General features: G+C 37.5%; 1 protein-coding gene across 1 annotated transcript in view; it reads right to left on the reverse strand.

Annotated features, from left to right (window-relative positions):
• Positions 1–611: 611 nt before the first annotated feature.
• The window catches only part of MYT1L (myelin transcription factor 1 like), a 130808-nt gene continuing 111117 nt past the window's right edge, over positions 612–20302 (reverse strand). The window contains exons 18-21 of the mRNA XM_067294830.1: positions 7487–7578; positions 5577–5686; positions 1075–1218; positions 612–752 (exon numbers count right to left, since the gene is read on the reverse strand). Of these exons, the coding sequence (XP_067150931.1) occupies positions 612–752; positions 1075–1218; positions 5577–5686; positions 7487–7578 (487 nt within the window). The remainder of the gene's footprint in view (positions 753–1074; positions 1219–5576; positions 5687–7486; positions 7579–20302) is intronic.

Raw genomic sequence — 20302 nt, forward strand, 5'->3', positions numbered from 1 at the left:
AAAACCTCATTTTATTGCCCCCACCACACACCATCCTCCAAAAACAAAAGTCACATAATATTTTCAAGCATTGTTCAAAAATAAAGCATTTTTGCAACCAATTCTTGCTATGAAACAATATGCACACAAAATGTATTTCTTAAATCCCATAAAATCCTCCAACATGAGGCAAAATGATAGTGTTTAAAAAGTGGCTGCAGACCGCAACATTGTCATTCAAAGCTGTTTTTTTTTTTGTCCATTTCAGTTCAAAATACTAAAACATTTAATCACTAAAGCATTAAAAAGAATTTACACTCTATTTATTTTGATCAGCTTACCTCTTCAGAAATATATATACCCCAAAAATGTGCATACATTAGCAGCTATAAACATTACATGGCATATCACACTATGTCAGCTTATATGAAAACGTACAAAATGTGAATGTATTCAAAAAACTATTCTGCAGTTACTATCTTTAAAGCAAGACATAAAATCATTATGAAGTCTTGTAAGCATAACACTGTTCCAAACAGAAATAAATATATAACACTTTCTGGTAAATTACAGCAGCAAAAAACAAGAGGCATCCTTTTTTTAAGCAAGACTTTCACCACTATAGCAGCTGTTCAGACCTGAATTCCTCTCACAGCCTGCTTTATATTTTCCAGTAGGGCTTTATTTTCTGGACTCTGATAACGATCTTGATTTGTATACATGTCCGTCAAAGTGGTCACGTAAGCATCAAAATTTTGTTCATTGATTGGTTCCTACGAGATATTAAATAGTAGTTCATATACAACTTTTATTTTCTTAATCGTATATTCATTTAAGCATAACATATTATCAAGGTATATTGCCACCATTTTTTATAATATTTAAAATGCCTATTTAGATCTTACTTAATTTTACAGGATACACTGGAACAGGCCCTCCATGTCTTTGTTAGCAGTTAAACGTATCTTTATGATTTCAGTGTTGTTAGCACAAATATCCAACTGGTTGATGAACCATAAACATAAAAAAGACATCTATTGTATGAAGTGAACTGAAGATCGCCAAATTCCTTAACTTGTGCTCTCAATCACTTACCATATGTGGCAGCTGGATATTAGCTAGACTATGAATTAAAGACTGGCTTAAATTGGCCAGTTCATGAAGAAGAGACTCATTTTGCTGTTCAATTACTTTGTTCTCCTCTTCTATCGTCTTCAGGTTGCTCTCCATTGTGGTAATCTAAAATGGACAAATTTGTGTACAATGTAATATAAGACAAGCTGTTATAAAGCATGCACTCTTTGAAGAGAGCAATAACAAAAATAACAGAGAAACAGAAAAAGACCTTTTCATTCAAACTAAAAAAAAAGGTTTTGCTTGAGTCTGTAACTTTTATCATTTTTAATGGCTTCTTATTCCAACTGCATGTTGTATGACTTTAACAGCTTGTCTTTTCCATGTTGGTAAAAATGAATGAACTTAGTTTCGGTTCCACTGGTTTAGAGCTTTTAAAAAACAAACATGCTTCTTGAGTCTAAAGGCTTAATGACGTTAGTTCTGCAAGTTGACCTATGTGGTTAAACACTTCCACTCTTTGGAGCCTACCCGTAGCCAACAGGACATTTTGCAGACAGTAGGTCATGTAATTTATTGTATTTTCTGCAATATATATCTTGTTAGCTAAGTGTGCACAGCTCCTGGCTATCAGTGTTTAGTTCTTTGTAATTATAACTTGATTCTGTGCAAATTCACAGGGTTGTTGATGAAAGCTGAAGAATTGCATATTACTGTACTGTATGCACAAATTCTGAATGTATTCTAAAAAATAGAAAGAACTTTGAAGGAACTGAAGAAAATTTGTGTGTAGCCAGGGAAGTAGGCATTTGGGGCATGACTACATGTATGGGAGAAGACAACTGAGAGTATGGTCTGCCTGTGCTCCCAGGTGACCAGACACAAGTTAGCTCCAGCTTTGTGCGGTGCCGCGCTTGAACTAATAAACATTGCTGAGAGACAACTTACTGAGGCTTGTGCAGACATTGGGATAATAAAGCTATTAGGATTTCAGATGAGCACTGGCTTATGTCCAACCCATTGAGAGCGCATGCAGAACTTATTCATGTCCATCTACACTTTCCCCTCCAGATCTGTCCTTAGTTTCCACACTGGATGACAACTGTTAACAGCTATTACAAAGTGTACCGTGTGTGTTCGTGTGTTTAGGTTAAAATGTACATTGGCAAAAGGACGGAAAATGAAGCCACAGAAGACGAAATAATGCCAAAGAATACAAGGTTTTAAAATCTCAAAATGAGCTTTATCCATTTCTAATTTGGCTCAGACAATGAACTGTAGAAAGAATTGATAGAATTAAATGTTGAATGGAAGGTTGCAGGTTTGTGCGGTAATAGCAGGCAGAAGGGGAAAAGGTTCTTCTGCGATTATTTGACCAGGGTCAGTACATGTCAAGAAAACACTGGCACAATCAGGTCATTAGATGCCTCAAGTTTATTTTACTCTGGACTCAAAGTTTTGGTCTGCTTTTGGAAATACAGCCCATTAGTTGATAGAAGTAACTTTGACAAGTGATGTGGCCATATAAAACAATCTCTAAGTAGCTCTGACTTTGACTACAGATGTTTATGTAGCAGCTAATCCAAGCTGTCAGTATCATAGGGGCTTGGTTTTGTCACAATTAATTGATTTTGAGCTATTTCTACAAGATGTTAGAATAGGCAAAAATATTCAGCGCTGGGAATGGAACACATCCTCCTCTTTTGTTATGCTTTCAATTTGTGTATGTCAAAGAACAGATCAGATACATGTTCTAAACATACGTTCAGGGAGGAGAGAGGGCTGTTTGGAATTCAGCTCCCAAGAGCAATTCCGTACACAACTGCAAAACATCTTTCACAGGTGCTAGCTAAAGTCAGCCGTGCTGCGATATTTATCCTAAAAACTGTTCTTATATTACAGACCAAAGTGAAGAGCCTGATATCAATAACAGCCCAGTTCAGTACAGTATAGTGCTCCTGTGTCACAGTAACTTAAATAGGACTGACATTTCATAGATTTTTTAGCTAGTTGAGAACTGCTACCTGATTTTTTTTTCTTGGGCCATGTCATGTAAGATGCTGACTATTTGAAAATACAGTTGCAGGTGATCAGTGTATTGCACAATTTCAAGTAATCATCCTCTGAAAGAATCCTAAGATCAATAACTGGCATTCTTAATTATTGTATTTATTTACCTAGTAGCTGGAATTTTCCTCACAGCATTTTACCCTAAAACTAGAGAATGTTCAAATGTATCTGTTCTCAAGACAGGATAGTCTGTTGCTTGTATGATACATGCAATTATTTGCAGATTTTTCTTTCCCTCTTGGTCCTTTATGTCTCTCCCCCTCTCATACTTTTGGATCTGCCTGTTAGTTTTAAACAAACTTATAAGAAAAAATAAGTTCTGACAAATTTGATGTAAAAAGGCTGCAGCATGAGTTCATACTGTATTAAATATAAGATATTCTACATGGAAGGCAGTCCCTGTTGTAGGAAAAGCTTTCACTGGCTCTTTTCATCCACAGGACATAAATCCATTTACAATGAGACTTTTCCTAGTTCCAGTGCTCATAGAAATACTTCTACTTTCCCGTTGCATATTACCCAAGTATGAAATTTTATTGAAAATTAGGCCACACAATGATTTTCTGAAGGTGCATCAGCAAACATTTTGTTTTGTTTAATATAACTTTATTTTTGCAAAGAACGGGGAGTGTTGACTTTGATCCTCTTAACGGATTGATAATAACTATGATGTAATGGTCTACGTGTTGGAAATGTAAACTGCCTATCTTCAGGGAAGTGTACTAACTTAAAACTGAGGCCCTTGAATTTTTGTGAAGTTTGATTCAGCTGGGATTTTCTGCTAGGCACCAGTAGTTAATCGGATAAGAATAGGTAAGCATTAGAACGGACTGCCTAGGAAAGTTGTGGAATCCGGTGTTGTGGGCATTAAAGAACAGGTTAGACAGGCATCTGTCAACATTGGTTTAGGTAGAGCTGAGGGGTGAGGAGATCTGAGAACTGGATCTGAGAACTGAGATCACTGAAGTATGGCTTCTGTACTCATTTCAGATCAAGTTTTGATCTAAAACTCCTAGCTAAATCCCTGAAACTCCATGCATGTTTTATGCCTGTGAGTAGTGTTATTATGGCCCTGTTTCTTTTTTTATTCATCTGGCCAAAAATAAAATAATAAATACAGAAGGTTACCAACAGCTGGGGGGAGATTTACCTAATGTATATGAAACTGCCAAACTGGTTGGCATTTTTAAAAAACTCAGCTAAATCAATGTTTATGTGGATAGCACCTATAGCATTGTATTAAGCAAAAGAAAACATCAGTCAGACTGGAAAGTGACAGCTTCAAAACTTAGGACCAAATCCTACCAAAGCAAATATGTTAAGTTGTCCTGCCACTAACTAGTCTGCTTGTCTTACATTTTGGCAGACTGTGTTCTCATTACCCTACAGTTACGCTTGGTCACCTCACAGAATTGGGTAAAAAATAAGTCAAATCCTATAAAGGTCAAATAATGACAACAGAACCCTGAAGACAGGCACACAATAAAAGTGAAGTTTCAACATCAATTTGGCTAAGATTCAGAATTCAAAGAAAACCCTAGCTGAAGGGCAAGATCCTATCATTTATTTATGAGGATACAAGAGGAGGAGGACAATGGAAAGGGCACTTTTCTCTGCAAGCAGCAGACAAAGAAGAAACAAGGAGCGGTTAGCTCTGATTGCCTTCATCAAGATCAATGGGCATTTTATGATTATGACTGTGGGACTTAAAGGCTGATGAATGGTGAGAACTGTGGTAAATCTCACTATTCTTTTCTGTGCTCAAATCACGGGAAGAAAAAAGCACCATATGCTGGACATTGGAAAATGGCAGGGAAAGAATTCAATTAATTTCCTTCCTTTGCCTTTTCCATCTAGTTTTAGGACTGGTCAAGAATGACAATAAGATGAGGTTTTAATTAATATTCTAGTGGCTTTTTTCCCCTTTTTTTCAACAGATTTATGTAGAACGTAAAACGGATTAAGCTAGTTCTGAGAACCAGTGAGTAGTACTCTCCTATTGCTGCTAAGGGCTGCACTTAGTGTGATGAAGTGAAGTGTAACAAGTGTTCACTTCCCTATCTACATTTCCTCTGTAACACAACCCTGGCAAGATGTTCTTCATCTGGGCTCCTTCATGTTGTAACTTATGTAAATGACCATGGTCTCACCTAACAGCTTAATTGCTATTAAGAAGGTATATATCTATCCTCACCAAGGAAAAATACAAAGATGATCATAACAGGTCATGCTTTTGTCATTATTTCAGAAAATATATTTTGTTAATGTTTTTTTTTTTCATGGTGGCAACTGATGTGGAAAATGCACCATGGATATTGTTTTCTGACTCTATAAATGGCAAATCAGAGATATAAAACATAATATGTAAGAAATATGAAAAAGAACAATATATTTCCTATATTTCTTCTAATCAATCATGTATAAAAAGGAGCTGATTTAGGGCTTCATAAAACTGTTACCTGAGTTCTGAGTTTAATCATATCAGCTTCCATCTGGGAGTTGGATTCATTTAGTTCCTTGATTTCTTCATCTAACTGTTTAATTTCTTCATCATTTTCTATACCTATGTGATATAAAAATAACAGACGTGTTAAAATAATTAAGCTTTAAATCAGAGTTCATCAAATGAATTATTTCCATATTGAAATTAAATTTAATTCAAGTAAAAGTACTAAAGTAAAAAATAAAACACTAAGTTTCATCAAACTTTTCTTTTGAAGTTAAAACAATGTCTTTCCCACCACTTTTCTTTTAAGAATTACAGTAATTTTCCCATGAGAGTGATGGAAATGGCAGGAGGAGTGATAAGACACAGCTTTTTCTTTATATGTGCTGATTTTAACTTTGCATTATTAGAAATGCACCTGCAGCAGTGAATTCTGCTCCACTGTCATATGTAACTTATTGAAAGATTTTGTCCATACATAGACCTTCTGAAGGAAAAGAAAATATCGTAATGTGCTAATCTCTTCATATCACAGCGTTGTCAAAATCATTTTAACCTAATTTAGAAGAAATTTTTCCCAACACAGAGAAATTTCATTGATGCCCTGGGATCCACTGTGATTCTGCTGTTTCTTTTAGTAATTCTATGGTTCAGAAGGGTGTTATTATATAATGATATATGGGAAAATTTGCAAAATCAGAGTGATTTCTGAGTTTTTATAACAAGCATTTAGGGAACAAAATTTTAAAGGTATTTATCTCTCTAAGGATTCAGACAGGAATAAACTGCTGGTTTTATTTATTTGTTCATTTAATTACTATAAAAGAACATTAAATAGCCCTAGGATGAAATAGACCTGCTTTCCCTACAGTCGAGGTCTTAACTCCTACTGCTACAGGATGCATGCTCGCACTTGCTTATTCTGCTGTGAATCTTGCACGCCTTTTTGCACAGTGCATAACTGTAACATGAAGGATGCCATGTGTCCTCCTAACCACTGAGAATGTCTGTATGCTACTCCTTCAGGTATTCTTTTCAGGTATGGCAGACATAGACTTCAATACTTTCTGGTTACAGAGAAAATTAAACCCAGATCTCCACTCTCTGGATACCAGCTATTGAACAAAGCCAGCCCAAACTTATTTCTCCAGCTGTGCTCTCCATGTGGGTTACAACAGCTTCCACCCTAAGTGTTGAATAAAGCATTTTCTGTAAATGCTTTGGGGCTCTCAAATACAGTAAACTCCAACAGATACTGACTGGAGTTAAGAGGGCAGCATCTTTAGGCATTTAGGCAATATCTTTAGGCAAAGTTTTCCCAGAAAACTTAGGACTTAGGTACCTCCCGGACAAGACTTTTGTGGCACTTATTTGAACTGCAGCACCTACAATTTGCTTTAATTGCACTTCAGATACCAGGCTATGATTCTGAATTTCATCTAAATTACTTTCATCATCTCCCCTGCAACTGAAGGTTCCCAGGAAGGATTGCAGATTAAATGGCACAAGGCCATCTACATCTGCCAAAGGTTACAGAACTACAGCTCAAAATGAATTAAGGGAGCTCACGAGGACTCAGCACCTCTGCAAGCAAGTCTTTTCTCTTCTGAATCCTGCAGCAATATAAGACCAACTATCCACCTTGATGAATGAGATAAGAAGCATAAAATTATAGCAGTATATTCTATTTTGAAATATTTTAGAGGGTTTTAGATTTATGTAGGCATAACACAGACCAACCTGACCCACTCCACTGCTGGCTGATTTCCACAGCAAAAAAATCAGTTTCAACTCTACTGACAGTGAATTCATTGTTTATACAAAGAAGACTTACACATGTAGAAAAAAAATGTACAGCAAGGATAATTTTATCTTACAAAGAAGTAATATTTAGAAAGGTAATGATTAAAAATTTACCATTACTGGCCCGCTGCTTTATTGTTAGCATTTGTTCTCCAGACAGCTTTGCTTTCTTCATAGCTGAAGTGGCTCTGGGGCATCCTGATAAACTGTGAACAGTAAAGAGCCTGTTAATTATGATAGGTCATTGAAAATAAATCTGTAATCCAAAACTATTATAAAAACAGTATCAGAGATGAAGTTTATCCTCACTGCCTGGCACTGGAAGAGTGTGTTAGTTTGAGAAAGAAGGACTTACTTACCAGTAGTGATTACATTATTTTATTCTTCCATCTAAATTCTTTTCATATAGATGAGTAATATTAAAGTCAGACATATCTTGTAAAAGCATAAAGCAGGGAACAACAGCCAAACTTCATAAAGATGCGGTGCTCCTATTAAAAAGCTATCTCTTAAAAGCAGTAACTGTGTAAATATTCCCTTTTGAATTTACATGTCCCCACTTCGAATTCTCATTCTTTTGAATTCGTATGTCCAAACACAGAACTGAATGCTGAGAGAAGGAGGCATGAGGTAGCTCTCACATCCAAATTTCTAACCCTTATAAACTACGCTTCTCCTTGTGAATATCACTTACTAAGCTGGCTAAATTGCCCTTTTCTAAATTGTTTCTTAAATAGGCAATAACATTGTGTTGGTCTTTTGTTTAAGCCTAAGAAAAGTCATTCCCATAAAAATCTGACCTTGCCATGATGGGAGATATATCTCTCTTATAATGTATATTTGTTATCCCTATGGATGTAGACTCAGTTATCTCTCAGGTCTCTTACGTTGCCAAAATATTAGGCATTACATCATTTGAAACAGTTTGATAGTGAATGTAGTCTTAGCAGGCTTTACTGTAAAAATAAAGTTAATTATCAGACAGTGCTATTTTATAAGTAATTGTATACACCAAACTATCTCCTTTTTCAAAATCACATCTTTAATGCAGTTGCATTACCATAAGTAAGAGGAAAAATATATTCAATCTAATTTCCAGATGGAATACTATCTTCTTCTTCTGAGTAGGGAAGGAAATTTTGAAACCTGCTAAACAATTCCATATTACTTCAATGTTCAAGATTTCATAACCATTGAAACTGAACAGCATGTTATACTTATCTCATGGCATACTGTAACATTTGTATTTCCTTTTCAGATCCAAGGGAGCCCCTTTTTTTTTTTTTTTTTTACTATTTTTAATTGTTTAAATCAAATTCAAAGCTAGTGCTCTTAAATAAATTCTCTGCAATGTAGAACGAGTTTTTGAGATTTATTATTTCTTACCTTAAAAGCATTTCTTTAGGTAAAGACCTAACTGCCTGCTAAATAAAGTGTTCAAATTTAAGTATAATACATTTAGCAATCTTGACGGAATCATTGCCAACTGAAGTCCACAGCTTACGTTATGTAAATTAAACTAGATGATTGCAATGGTTTATACTGAACTTCAGATATTTGAATTTCTCACACTGATTGCTTTATTAAGTGCAGCAGTCCAAAAAAGGATATTTTTCCCAGCAAAATTTCCAAAAAATAAAATTATTTTCCCCAGCAATAAATTCAGTGTTCAAAATTTTATCCAGCTCTGTTATTGAGAAGATACATAATAAAACAACACTACTACTATGAAGAAATAGCATGACCTAGTAGCTTTTCACTTTAGCCTAGGCAGTAGAATGTCAGGGGATTGTTCCAAGCTCTGCTACAAACTCACTGTGCGACCTTAAACAAAAAACTTTATAATCTTCTTTATTCTCACTGTTTGTCCTCTGTATAAACTTTTCAACACAGGGTTTCTCTCACATTACATGTGTAGCACAATACAACTATCTTCTTGAAGTGTGAAAGAGTCTTGAGGAAGATTAAGCAGGATTAGGCATTTGGGGGGAAAAAAAACTGTGACACAGGGAAAAGAATGAAAGACATCAGGATATGCAAAGTTTCTGCATCATTTAATTGACTTCATTTTTGCATCATTTTAATTGATTTAATTAATTTCCTCTTATTTTGTCTTCACTCTTCTTTAGGAGTTAGCATCAGTGGACATTATAATAAGTTTGTTAGTGTACATGGTCCTCAGCCTTTTCCTCTCTGAAGGTCTTGACAGACAACAACCTAGGCCATCCTGCAAAATAAAATTATCCCTCAATATAGTCCATAAATATGGCATTCAAACCCTAAACAGACCAACATGAGATCAGGATGCTAGAACTGTGCACCTGAAAGTGCAAAAGAATAATGAAACAAAGAAAAACACAATCACAAGGATTATGATTTTACTGCAAGATTCAGTGTGCCTGCATTCCAACTTTGGTGCCTAAAAACCATCTCATTCCCAGGCTATGGCTATGCACACCTAGTTTTCAGGACTGCTTAACCCTGTAGATATCTTCCTAGCTTGTCTGGAAGGTTACCTCTGTACTAGTGTATTCAGTGCTTCCAATCATGCTCTGATCCTGAGGCCGCTGGCACACTACGGCCTGTATCCACACTATTAAGCTTTCTTACTCTTCAAAACTGTGTGGCCATATTCTAGCTGCCTGTTAGCAACAGTCTGTGGCCCGTGTTGTCTCCATTGGAAAGATATCTGTTGTAAGGATAGGCACTTACATAACAACTACAGCGCTGCTGCAGTTCGGGCTTACTGGCATCAGGTCTCCTGTTCCTAAACTGGAAATAGGAAGATCTGGGTCCTGGGTCCTTGCTGCAGCAATTGATGGAGAACTGATATGTGTGAAATTTCTACCCTTTTCTGGAACTGCTCACACCCTGATGAGTCATGGGGCATGTGGGAGAAGAGATGAAGGGCTGCCTACTTGCAGGCCTACTAGTGATGCAGAAGGTTTCTGTGGCCAGACTGGTTTTGCTTTTATTCACTGGTGATGTAATGCAATTTACAGATATTTGAGAGAGGAGGGATTCGACCAAAAGGGCTTTCCTTTCAACTGTACGCCCAAATCACTAGACTAGAGCCAAGTTTCCTCTTTTGTCCTTCCTGACCCTTACACTCTTGGCTTTACCATATGTGCCATGCACCACTATGACTACCACCAGCCCATTACATGACTGCCCCAAGAAGAGGGTCAGGCAGAGTTCTGACATGCATGAATAGAAGCTGCTAACTTTTCCTGTGGTTTTGCTCAAGGTAAGAGAGATTCTTAACTTCCAGATGTACCAAATTCAACATAGGGGAAGATATCTACACCAGACCACATCACTTTCCTCTGCAGATCTTTGCCAGCAAATCTATCTCTCCATTGGTCACATACTGTATTTAAAGTGGATTAGCTCACTTATAGCTAGCTAGGCACTTATAATTTCAGTGAAGCAGTGCCTAAGTTAGTAACCTAAATTAGAGGATTGAGTTCTAGTGAAGTTTATTTAAATGTGAGTGGCTAAATTCTTCAGAAACTGGTAAGACAGAAATATGCATCCTCTTTGTCCAGCTCTGATGTTAATTAAGCTACCTAAAAATATTTAAAATCATTTAAAAAGTAAATTAGGGCTTTCAGGATTAGCTCCTGCTCTGCTAGGAAATTCTACCTCTTCTCTGCTATCTTCTCCAGTATACTTACTTTTCCTAAAGGTAAATACTTGCTCTAAGCTGAGAACAGCCAAAAGAAGGCAGGTCATAAGGTAAGGGAAGATGAGGACTACAGCTAAGTCAACACTGTGCCAGAAGTGGGCTGTTGTACAGAGGCTGAACCTCAATGAGGTATAAAGCTTACCAAAAAGCTTGAACTTGAGATCCCTCTGGAACTGGGAGGGGCTCTAGATTTCTAGAAGGCTGGGGATAGGAGACACAGGAGTAATGCTGGACAAAGAAGAGCAGGTATGAGTTTATTTTTCTCCAATTTATTAAGATTTTGTCTGAAATAAATACGGGGATTGAAATAAATATGAGTGAAATCCACTTCAGTGCTCTAAGAGTTAAGCAAAACATGCTTTGAGTATCGCAAAAATCAAAAAGAGCAAGAGAAACATGCTAGCAGACCATTTTGTAGTTTCAGTAAGGATAATACTTATCCTCACATCAAGTTTAAAGCCTTTACAATTGATGCCTATGTTATACATCTTCTATTACAAGTGGAATTAGCGTGTAATCCCACTTCTGCTTATTTTTTATTTTTTAATGTCTGATAAATCTTACACTGACTTTTACACAAACACAGAAATCTACCTCTTGTTCATTCTAGCAAAGAACTAGTAAAATTAATCACAGTTATCTCACTTGCTACTGCCATTATTCTTACACAGATGAGAAATCATGCAAAAGAAAACATAAACATAGTGTAGTATTCTTTTCATAATAAAAAATGAATAAGGTTTTCTAATAGCATTGCTGGGGGTACTGCTGCAATAAATACAGTATAAACATACTGAGGCATCATTTATCAATGTCAGACTGTGGATGCTACTGGGCTGGAAGCTACAGCATTTTAGGTGGGCTGCGAAAAGCACCAATACCCAGCTCCTAATTCCTTCTGAATTCCTGATTAAGCAGGAGCTGTGAACTGCTGCTGCCACAGAGACGAAGTATCAACCATTAGCTGCTCATCAGCACCGTGTCTCTTTGCAATGCATGTCTCTTGGGTCTTACTGGATTTCTACTGTCAGGCTTAATCTCTTCTTTGAGAAAGAAAAGTGCAATCTTGGCACATCATTCTTTAAAGCCTCCAGCCTCTGTCAGAATTTACAAAATACTATGAAAAATGAATTAAACTGCTAGATTAAAGTAATCTAGGGTCAGTTCCTGCACGCCTCCTGTGAAGCACGCATGTACTAAAATTTGAGGTTGCAGTTTTTGCTTGTTAGCTGGATACATCATAACACATCATTCATATTGTAAAACTGCTTTTGTTGGGCTTGGGTGCTAAATGGAGAGGTGCATGGCTGTGAGCTACTCATGCAGCTTTGCTTTGCAGGGAATGGCACTGTCAATGCAGAAGACATTTGTGAGTGTATGCCTGTAGGATTAAGAGGTAGAAAAGGTGACTATGACTGTAGGATTGACAGGTAGAAGAGGCGACCAGGTTTTAAACCACGAAAGTTCAACCTGCATTAATGAGACTTCTTTTTTCGGGAAAACTTTATAAATGGAGGCATGCAGAGAACAGATTAAAGAGGTAAAATACAAGTAGCCCTATAAACTCTACTTACAAATAAGCTCCACTCATATGTAAACCTACATCTTATCCTAAATTCCCTGAAGAGCACTGACTAACAGAAACCCAGTCATCTAAATGGTACACAGAAGACTGTATGCACAGATTAGGATAAAGTGTATATGGAGTTTGCATCTGTTAGAATTGAACATAATATGAATAATGAATTTTCTTTCTTCCTTGTTTAGGACTTTGGTTAGATTACTACAACCTATGTCTAGCCATATATTTAGTGGATTTAAGAAATAAGGTAAAATTGGTCCCTAAATAAAAGGAAAATTACTGTAAAAAAAGTTTGAAAGGAGCAGAGTAGGTTAGTGCACATTTACTATGAAATTGAGTTTATAGAAAAGAAAGTCTAAAAGCCTGAACCACTTCAAGAGTGTGACTGCACTATCTTCAGGGATGCAAAACAAGACAGGCCACCTGAATGGAGGATTGCTGATCAAGCGGAGTAATTGCTTGGGTGACTGATTTTGGTTATGCAGATTCCAGGTGTGTGCTATTTAACTTTTTTTTTTTTTTCCTCAGCAGACAGATATAGTCTGATCCCTCTTGAAGCTGAAGGAACTGTACTAGGATTCTCAAGTGAAGAAAACATTTCCCAAAAAGGAAAGTAGAGATGTGGGAAAGGAGGGGAGAAATGTCAAATAAAATGCAACTTTTATATTTACAGTGGGAAGTACTGAAGTTTACAGAGAAAGAAAGAAAGAAAGAAGAGAAAGAAAACAAAGAAACAAAAGAAAAGAAAGAAAAGAAAGAAAAGAAAGAAAAGAAACCAGTGCCTCAGTCTGGAGTACCAGAAAAGCGCTCCTGAGGGCTAACTTTATAAACATAGGCCAGATTCACTACCACAGTGATTTTTCAAAAACTTTAGAAAATGAAACACTTTTCCTGTTTATTAAAAATAGCATCTTCTGCAAACTAGAGTGATGAATTAGAGATGACTATATATTCAAGGGACCTCTATTTACTAGAGACAGACCCCCCAAAAAGCCCCAGATGTAAATCCTTTTGATATTCAGGGAAGTACAGATCAGAGTGAAAACTACTGTTTTATTTTGTTAATGGACAAACCTTACTCTTAAGTCTAAGCTTCTGTTAATGATACTGTTTGAAGTTCAAGTTAAGAGATCAGACTCAACGATCAAAGTGGCCCTTTCCTTGGTTTAATATTAAATCCATGAACCACTCCATAATCCACTCATTTTTCCATGTTGAAGAGTATCAGCTTTAGTGGTTTCCTTATTCCCATGAGTGAGTTCTGCTACATGCCTTAAAGGATGAATTGCTTTATGCACAGCTCCAGCAGAGATAAAAGGCACCCTCCCTGGCCCAGCACTCAGTTTTATTTATGTTCAAGGGTGACTGGCTTTTCCCCAGATTCTTGCTGGCACTGTGCAGCAAAGGGGAAGGCTACCTGGCCAGGAGTGTTAGCAGTGGAGGGGTTTGCAAGGAGACTGCTGCGACTCTCAGAATCTCTCCTTCTCCCCACCAGCCACACAACCCTGGTTGCCTTTGTGCTGTGTTGGAAGAAATCTCCAGTTCAGCTCCATTTCAGAATTCTTTGTTGAAAAATAATAATTTCTGATTAATGTAGCCCTTTTTAGATGTTTTTCCATGGCTAAATACCAATGTTCTTTATAAGCTTTGTGTAAGCTTCCCCCCCCCCCCTTTTTTGTGGTGCATTTGCAATTCACACCTGAATGTCTGTGTAGAAGAAAATTATATTTTACTTAAATTTTCAATCATGAGGAAAAAAAAAAGCTAAAAAATCTAAAAGCTTGATGTAACATGGAAACTGGCAGCTCCTAATCCAAGCTGCTTTCCAAAGTTGTTAAGAAAAGTAGCTGAGATTTGATTCTGTTTAAATAAATCTTTGTATTGGTTCCAGAATCAGTGCGAAACACTACCCAAGAGACCACAAAAGAAATACAGCCATTTTAATTAAAACAGAAGGTAAAGTCATACATTTTTCATTACCTTTTTAATGTCATATGATCATTGTTTTAGAGAGACTTTCAGTAATGAACCACATTTCTGATTTTGGAGGGGGATGGTTAAAGCAGCATTAAAATCTGGTCAGTCAAGCATCAAATGGACAGGTACCTATAGAGTGAAAGGTCATGATATCCACAAGCAGAGAGGGTACTCGGTTGTTTACTAAAGACTTAAAAGGTAAAATACTGTTATAACATAAGTATGTCTTATCCTCAAAACAAAATAATGAAGTAAACAGGTGAGGAAAACAAAAATAGAAATTATGCAGAACAGTAAACATTGCCAAGCTGAGACGAAAAAGCTCTGAGAGCAGACTCAATTTGAAAGGAAACCCCCTGAGGCATGAATATACAACAGAAAAAGGATTAATTAATTTTGAAACATAAGAATTTTAAGAACACTGCCAGGTTGCCCTTCAGTTGTGCACAGTAGTCCTGTGGCAAATTTACATCATATTTTGCTAATTAAAGTTGCTTAGTCAGCAAAAGGGCTCTGTGGGTGGACTCCTTAAGACACTGTTAAGGAGCTTTGACCTGTATCATCCATTAATAGGGAAAGGGCTTTTGTCTCTTGCCCAATGGTGCAATAACTGCTCAAAAATCCCTCATTTCTTCTCTGGCGAGTCAGAAGGCATTGCAGCACGTTATGTGCTACGCAGGTGGCCCTAGCACCACGGTGCAGGGAAGGAGGGTGTACTAGAGGGTGCCAGTGACCAGAGCCCCTGGCTGGGGGCACAGTGCTGCTCACTGCAATGGTTGCTGCCTCTCCCGCTCTGTGACCGCACACAGCAGAACAGGTCCTTCAGGTCAGCAGAACACTGACCTGAAGACCAGTGGACTTACCAGTCAGGCGAACGAATAGCATTGTGAACTACAGAGAGGCTGAGACATCCTCATGTATACATATGTAAGGTGTATCTCTAGCTACATACCTCTGATTAGCGCTCTTTGGCAACTAAAAATTTCAAGTGACCTGTTCAGTCACTTGCCCAGTGCTCACCAGTGCCCAGCTAACTTCAGACGCTTAAAATGAAGCACAGGCACTCTAGGCATTTCTATTGACAGTGGAGAGAGGTACTTCTGGAGGACAATTCATCCTACCTGAAATCTAAAAAGCCATCCAGTGATCTCGGCTTTTTTTTTTTTATGGTTTACATCTGAAATGAGGATAACCAGGCTTATAACCAGAAAGCTTCTGCCAAGTGCCTAAAATCATGGGGATGTCACACTGCAAACGCACATACAAATTACTGTCTGCTGCTGTTTATCAGGTCTGCTCAGTAAAACTATTTTTCTTATTTATGTTGTGCAGTCTGCTTTTTCTAATGTGTATTTCACGTTATTTTCTCCTTGCTTTCCCCAAGGTAAGTAAACCTCTTAAATCCTTTTAGATTAGCTCTCCATCAGGAGTCTTTCCATTTAATAGACTGTACATTTGATTAAAATGTCATTTCATCCTACTTCAGATCATAATGAAAAGAGCTGGCAGAACTACCCACAGTTAAAGGGCCTAACTCTTTCAACGATCAGGCTCTGCATTTAGTTGCTTGTGACTTTTGCCAGATTTTAACTGATCTGGCTGGAATTTGTCATGCTAGGTGTCTGCCTCTGGCTCAGATTTTCTGAGCATTATGGAAACAAATCTCCATTTCTCAGAATATATTTGTATACTATACAGTGTTTTGACCATAGCGAGGGGACAAAAATAATCCTGTAAGTATCTCTAACTGTCCCTGATTTGGAGCAAAACTTGGTATTTCATGAGGTTTTGTTCTGGGTTTAGAGATACATCTTGCTGTCCTCATGAAAATGAATGTAAATTTGGCTGAGGTGTAAACCTTTGCCAAACTGTCATTTGAACATGCTCAGTTGACGTGTGTTAGTGTTTGGCTGCAAAATTCTCGGTGTAATTTGTGTGTACAGCAAACGGGTGCACTCCAGACCCTCCTCAGCCCTCAGTCCCTCTCACGAATGCAGGGCCCGGAGCAGATGGGTGCTAGCTAGAAGCAAGACTGGTGAGACTGTCTTGTTTGGCAGGGCTCAGGAGAAGCTACTTGACTCAAATGCTGAGGACTCGTAAGCACAGAAGGAAGAATGAGAGACTGAGCAGGAGACACCATGTAAGAGAAGCCAGCATAGGTGCAATAAGAGGGGAAGAGGACAAAAGGAGAGAGGTGTTGAAAAGGAATTTAGAAAGACACTTCTCCCTACAGCTTATATATGCACACTAAACTCTGTGTCTAAACTGATCATAGAGCAAAAAATCCATTGTACCAGAAGATCCACTTCATAGATCGTTGGTTATGACTCCAGAAACTATATCTACAAACTAAACAGGGCCTGGACACAGCCCCAAGCACTGGTGTGTTCAACTATTAGCACAGCTACAGTATGATTCTGGCTCAGGCCAACTATCATTCTGCCACACAACCTGTGGGCACTGTTTTGGAGGGTAGCATTATCCACTGTTCCCAAAGACAGTTTAGACATGTCTTTGTATGGACATGGATGTACAGACACAAGACACTGCGCCTCTGGGTCAGAGAATGTCCCTGGGCCCACTTTATTGCCCAGCTTAGCCTTAGAGTCTGCTTTAATAGCTAATGAATAGAAATCTGGATCAGACTGTCATGTTGTGCAGTTTAATAGCTCTTTTCTTTATATCTGTAAATATTTAATTGTCATATTTCTCAACTTTCCTTCTTGGAAATCTGTCAGTATATTTGCATTTCTCTTATCTTTCAATAATGTCACCGTGACACTTATCAGTAGCCCGTTGTAATTATTGTCAAACGCAGTGAGTTTTGTTAGTTCTTCTATACTCTTAATACTGCATGACTTTCTCCTGATGAGTTGCAACCTAGAACTTCTAGGAGAAAATAAAAGGCAGAAAGCAGCAAAATAAATCAGTGGCAGCCAAAGTGGTCAGGCAGATTAAAAAACAGCTTTAAGAAACCTACAAGGGGAAAAATTGAAACAATGAGAGTTAAGAGTGAATTAATGTTGACTTAAATGTGGCACTCTCTTTCACAAACTACAGTAGCAAATAAATAAAACAAAGGAAAGTATTTGACTTGACAAGAGGCTTGGCTAGAAGTAGATGCAATCAAATAATTTAATGAAGTTGCATTTTAAAATCTTCTTATACATACGGAGCTTAATTGTACTTAAGTTTCATAAATATATGAATGGAAGGAAAGATGCAAGAACATGAAAAAAGTCTTTTCTGGAAAGTTTTTACCATTTTCAGTGTTATCTTCAACATTGCATAGGAACACCATACTTAAGCATTTTTTAAACTTTAGTTCCCTTCAGATATTATTGTTGGACATTTATATTCCTCATAAGCATGATGTTTTGCCACTTTAGAATATCCTGAGAATTCATCCAGGAATTTGGATTAGTTGTGTTTTAAAGGATGCTCACAATTCTTTTTCTTTTTCTTTTTTTTTTTTTTTTGCTTTTACACAAGGTCTTTTATTATGACATTTCTTATTTTTTGCATTGTGGATACATTAGTATGCATCTTCTGATGTCCTTATGTTGCATTAGTCCATAGTGAAACGTGTGTTAGATCTGATATATCTGCAGATTATATTTTCAGTTGTTTAAAAAAGTTTCTAATTTTTCTTCTCTGTATTTATTAGCAAATATCAGAAAACATTTTTTAACATTTCAGCTTTTGTTTCAAATAAGCTTCTTATCCTGCCAAAGAGCCAACTCCTGCTAGGAACTAATTACCCCCACCTAAATTCCGGGCACTTTCATTTCTCCAGGAACTGAAAGGAGTAGCTGACATTTAGTATCTCAGGCAATTTAAGGTAACTTAAGTCCTGCTCTCTTATCTAGAGGTGTCATACAATATTGCAGCAAGACAAAGGCCAGGTCCAAGACTCTGCAGGACTGATTTTGTTCAAATAACAGAGGTTGCAAGCCTAAGTACAAAGCTTAAAAATAAGAATCATCTGAGTGCTTCTCAGTTTCAGTTAGTTGGCAAGGGGCATTTATCATCTTTCTCATCCCTCCTGAGCATTTTTCTTCTGGGCTGCCACTGCCCCTCCTGTCCAGCTCCAGCTTCACACGAGTTGCTTCCCTCCCACACTTTCCACCCTTAGATGCCCTTAGCCTCCTCATAGACCCTTCTCTCATGGTCTGCTGCTGCAAAAGGGCAATGCCCTTTGTAACTGCATATCTCATTTCTAAAAGCCTCTTTTACTGAAACAGTGCTACGTATTTTTGCTTATTTAAAGGTTTAAGCTGAGGAATGCTGTTGGGAAGAGTGGGTGTGACTTCAGATACACAAACAGCTTCAAAGCTCTACAATAATTTAGGAGTGATTTGGCAGCCACTAGCAGATGTTTGGAGTTGTGAAATGTCAGGATTATAGAGCTACTACTCCTTTGGCTCTCTGTAAACAGTCAAACACCTTCCCCTTAAAAACCCCTGCGGTGAGGTATCATTCTTTGGACACAGGCTCAAATCATGGCCCTAGCATCAGGGGATCTGACAGTAGCTGGCACTTGCAAGCCTTCCCTTCCAGAGTTGAGGTCAACAACACAGGATTTTGAGGCAAAGTCTACTTCTAGCAAAGCATATTTCACAAGAAATAGGATCCTCACATAAAAATCTAAATATACATCTGTATTTCCTAATAGTTGTCATCTCCTGGATGCTTTGGGAGTTTGGGAGCTCTGAGGTTCTCTGAGAGATCTGGTGTTCATGGCAGTCTGCAAGCAAGCAGCTACTGATGTCAGCTACTGTCTTGAGTTTCTACCTTCTTCTAATCTGCCTGTTCCCAGGCTTTGCCATGCAGCTGTGTAACTTAGACCTGTGACAAGCCCAGAATTTTCATAGGAAATAACATGGGTATTGCTCCTTCACCTCAAAATGTGTATGTGAGGTGATGACTTAACAGAATGCACTGTTATCTTCCTACAGGCTTTTGGACAACCTTACAATTACCTGGGCCTTCCTGAGCATAAAATGTATAACCCATTATAGTCATATGTAAACATTTTCCATAACCACCTCACAATTTCTACATGCATTCCTTCAGAAGGGAAAAGATCATCATCACTGGATGATGTCCATTACTTCTTTCCAGCACATCTAAGCATTTTGCAAACCCAGTGCTCATGCCCCTGCTGTTCAAATACAAATTCTACTTTATAAGCTTTATTTGTTTACAGATCTTGGAATCCCACTCTCTTCAATGAGAATACAGGTATAGCAAAGAAAAATCCATTTTTTTTCTCATTTTCCTCTCTATTTGTTAATAATATAAGCATTAGCTTGTAAATCTATAGAAGAAGATACTTATAATTTGGTTGTCTCTTGTATATTATAGCTATACTAGGATATATTTTCCCTGGAAAAGGGAATTTCAAAGATATATTAGCATGTTTGAAATGGATGAATACTGATTTAAATAAAAGTGGGGCAGGAGATGGGGGCAGGAACATTATCCTATATCTAGGAAGGCATTTATGAATGTAAGTTCCACTGAAGTCAACACAAGCACATTTCCTCTACTGTACTAAGGGGCAGGGCTGCTGAATACAGGTCTTTTCTGGGAAAATCCACACTGAATATAGTATTAGCAACAATGTTGTCCAGAAAAATCTTTTTATATGAAATAAGAGGATGTAAGGGCCTGTTCAAGA

The sequence above is a fragment of the Apteryx mantelli genome, chromosome 3 (assembly GCF_036417845.1).
Source record: "Apteryx mantelli isolate bAptMan1 chromosome 3, bAptMan1.hap1, whole genome shotgun sequence".
Taxonomy (NCBI): Eukaryota; Metazoa; Chordata; class Aves; order Apterygiformes; family Apterygidae; genus Apteryx; species Apteryx mantelli.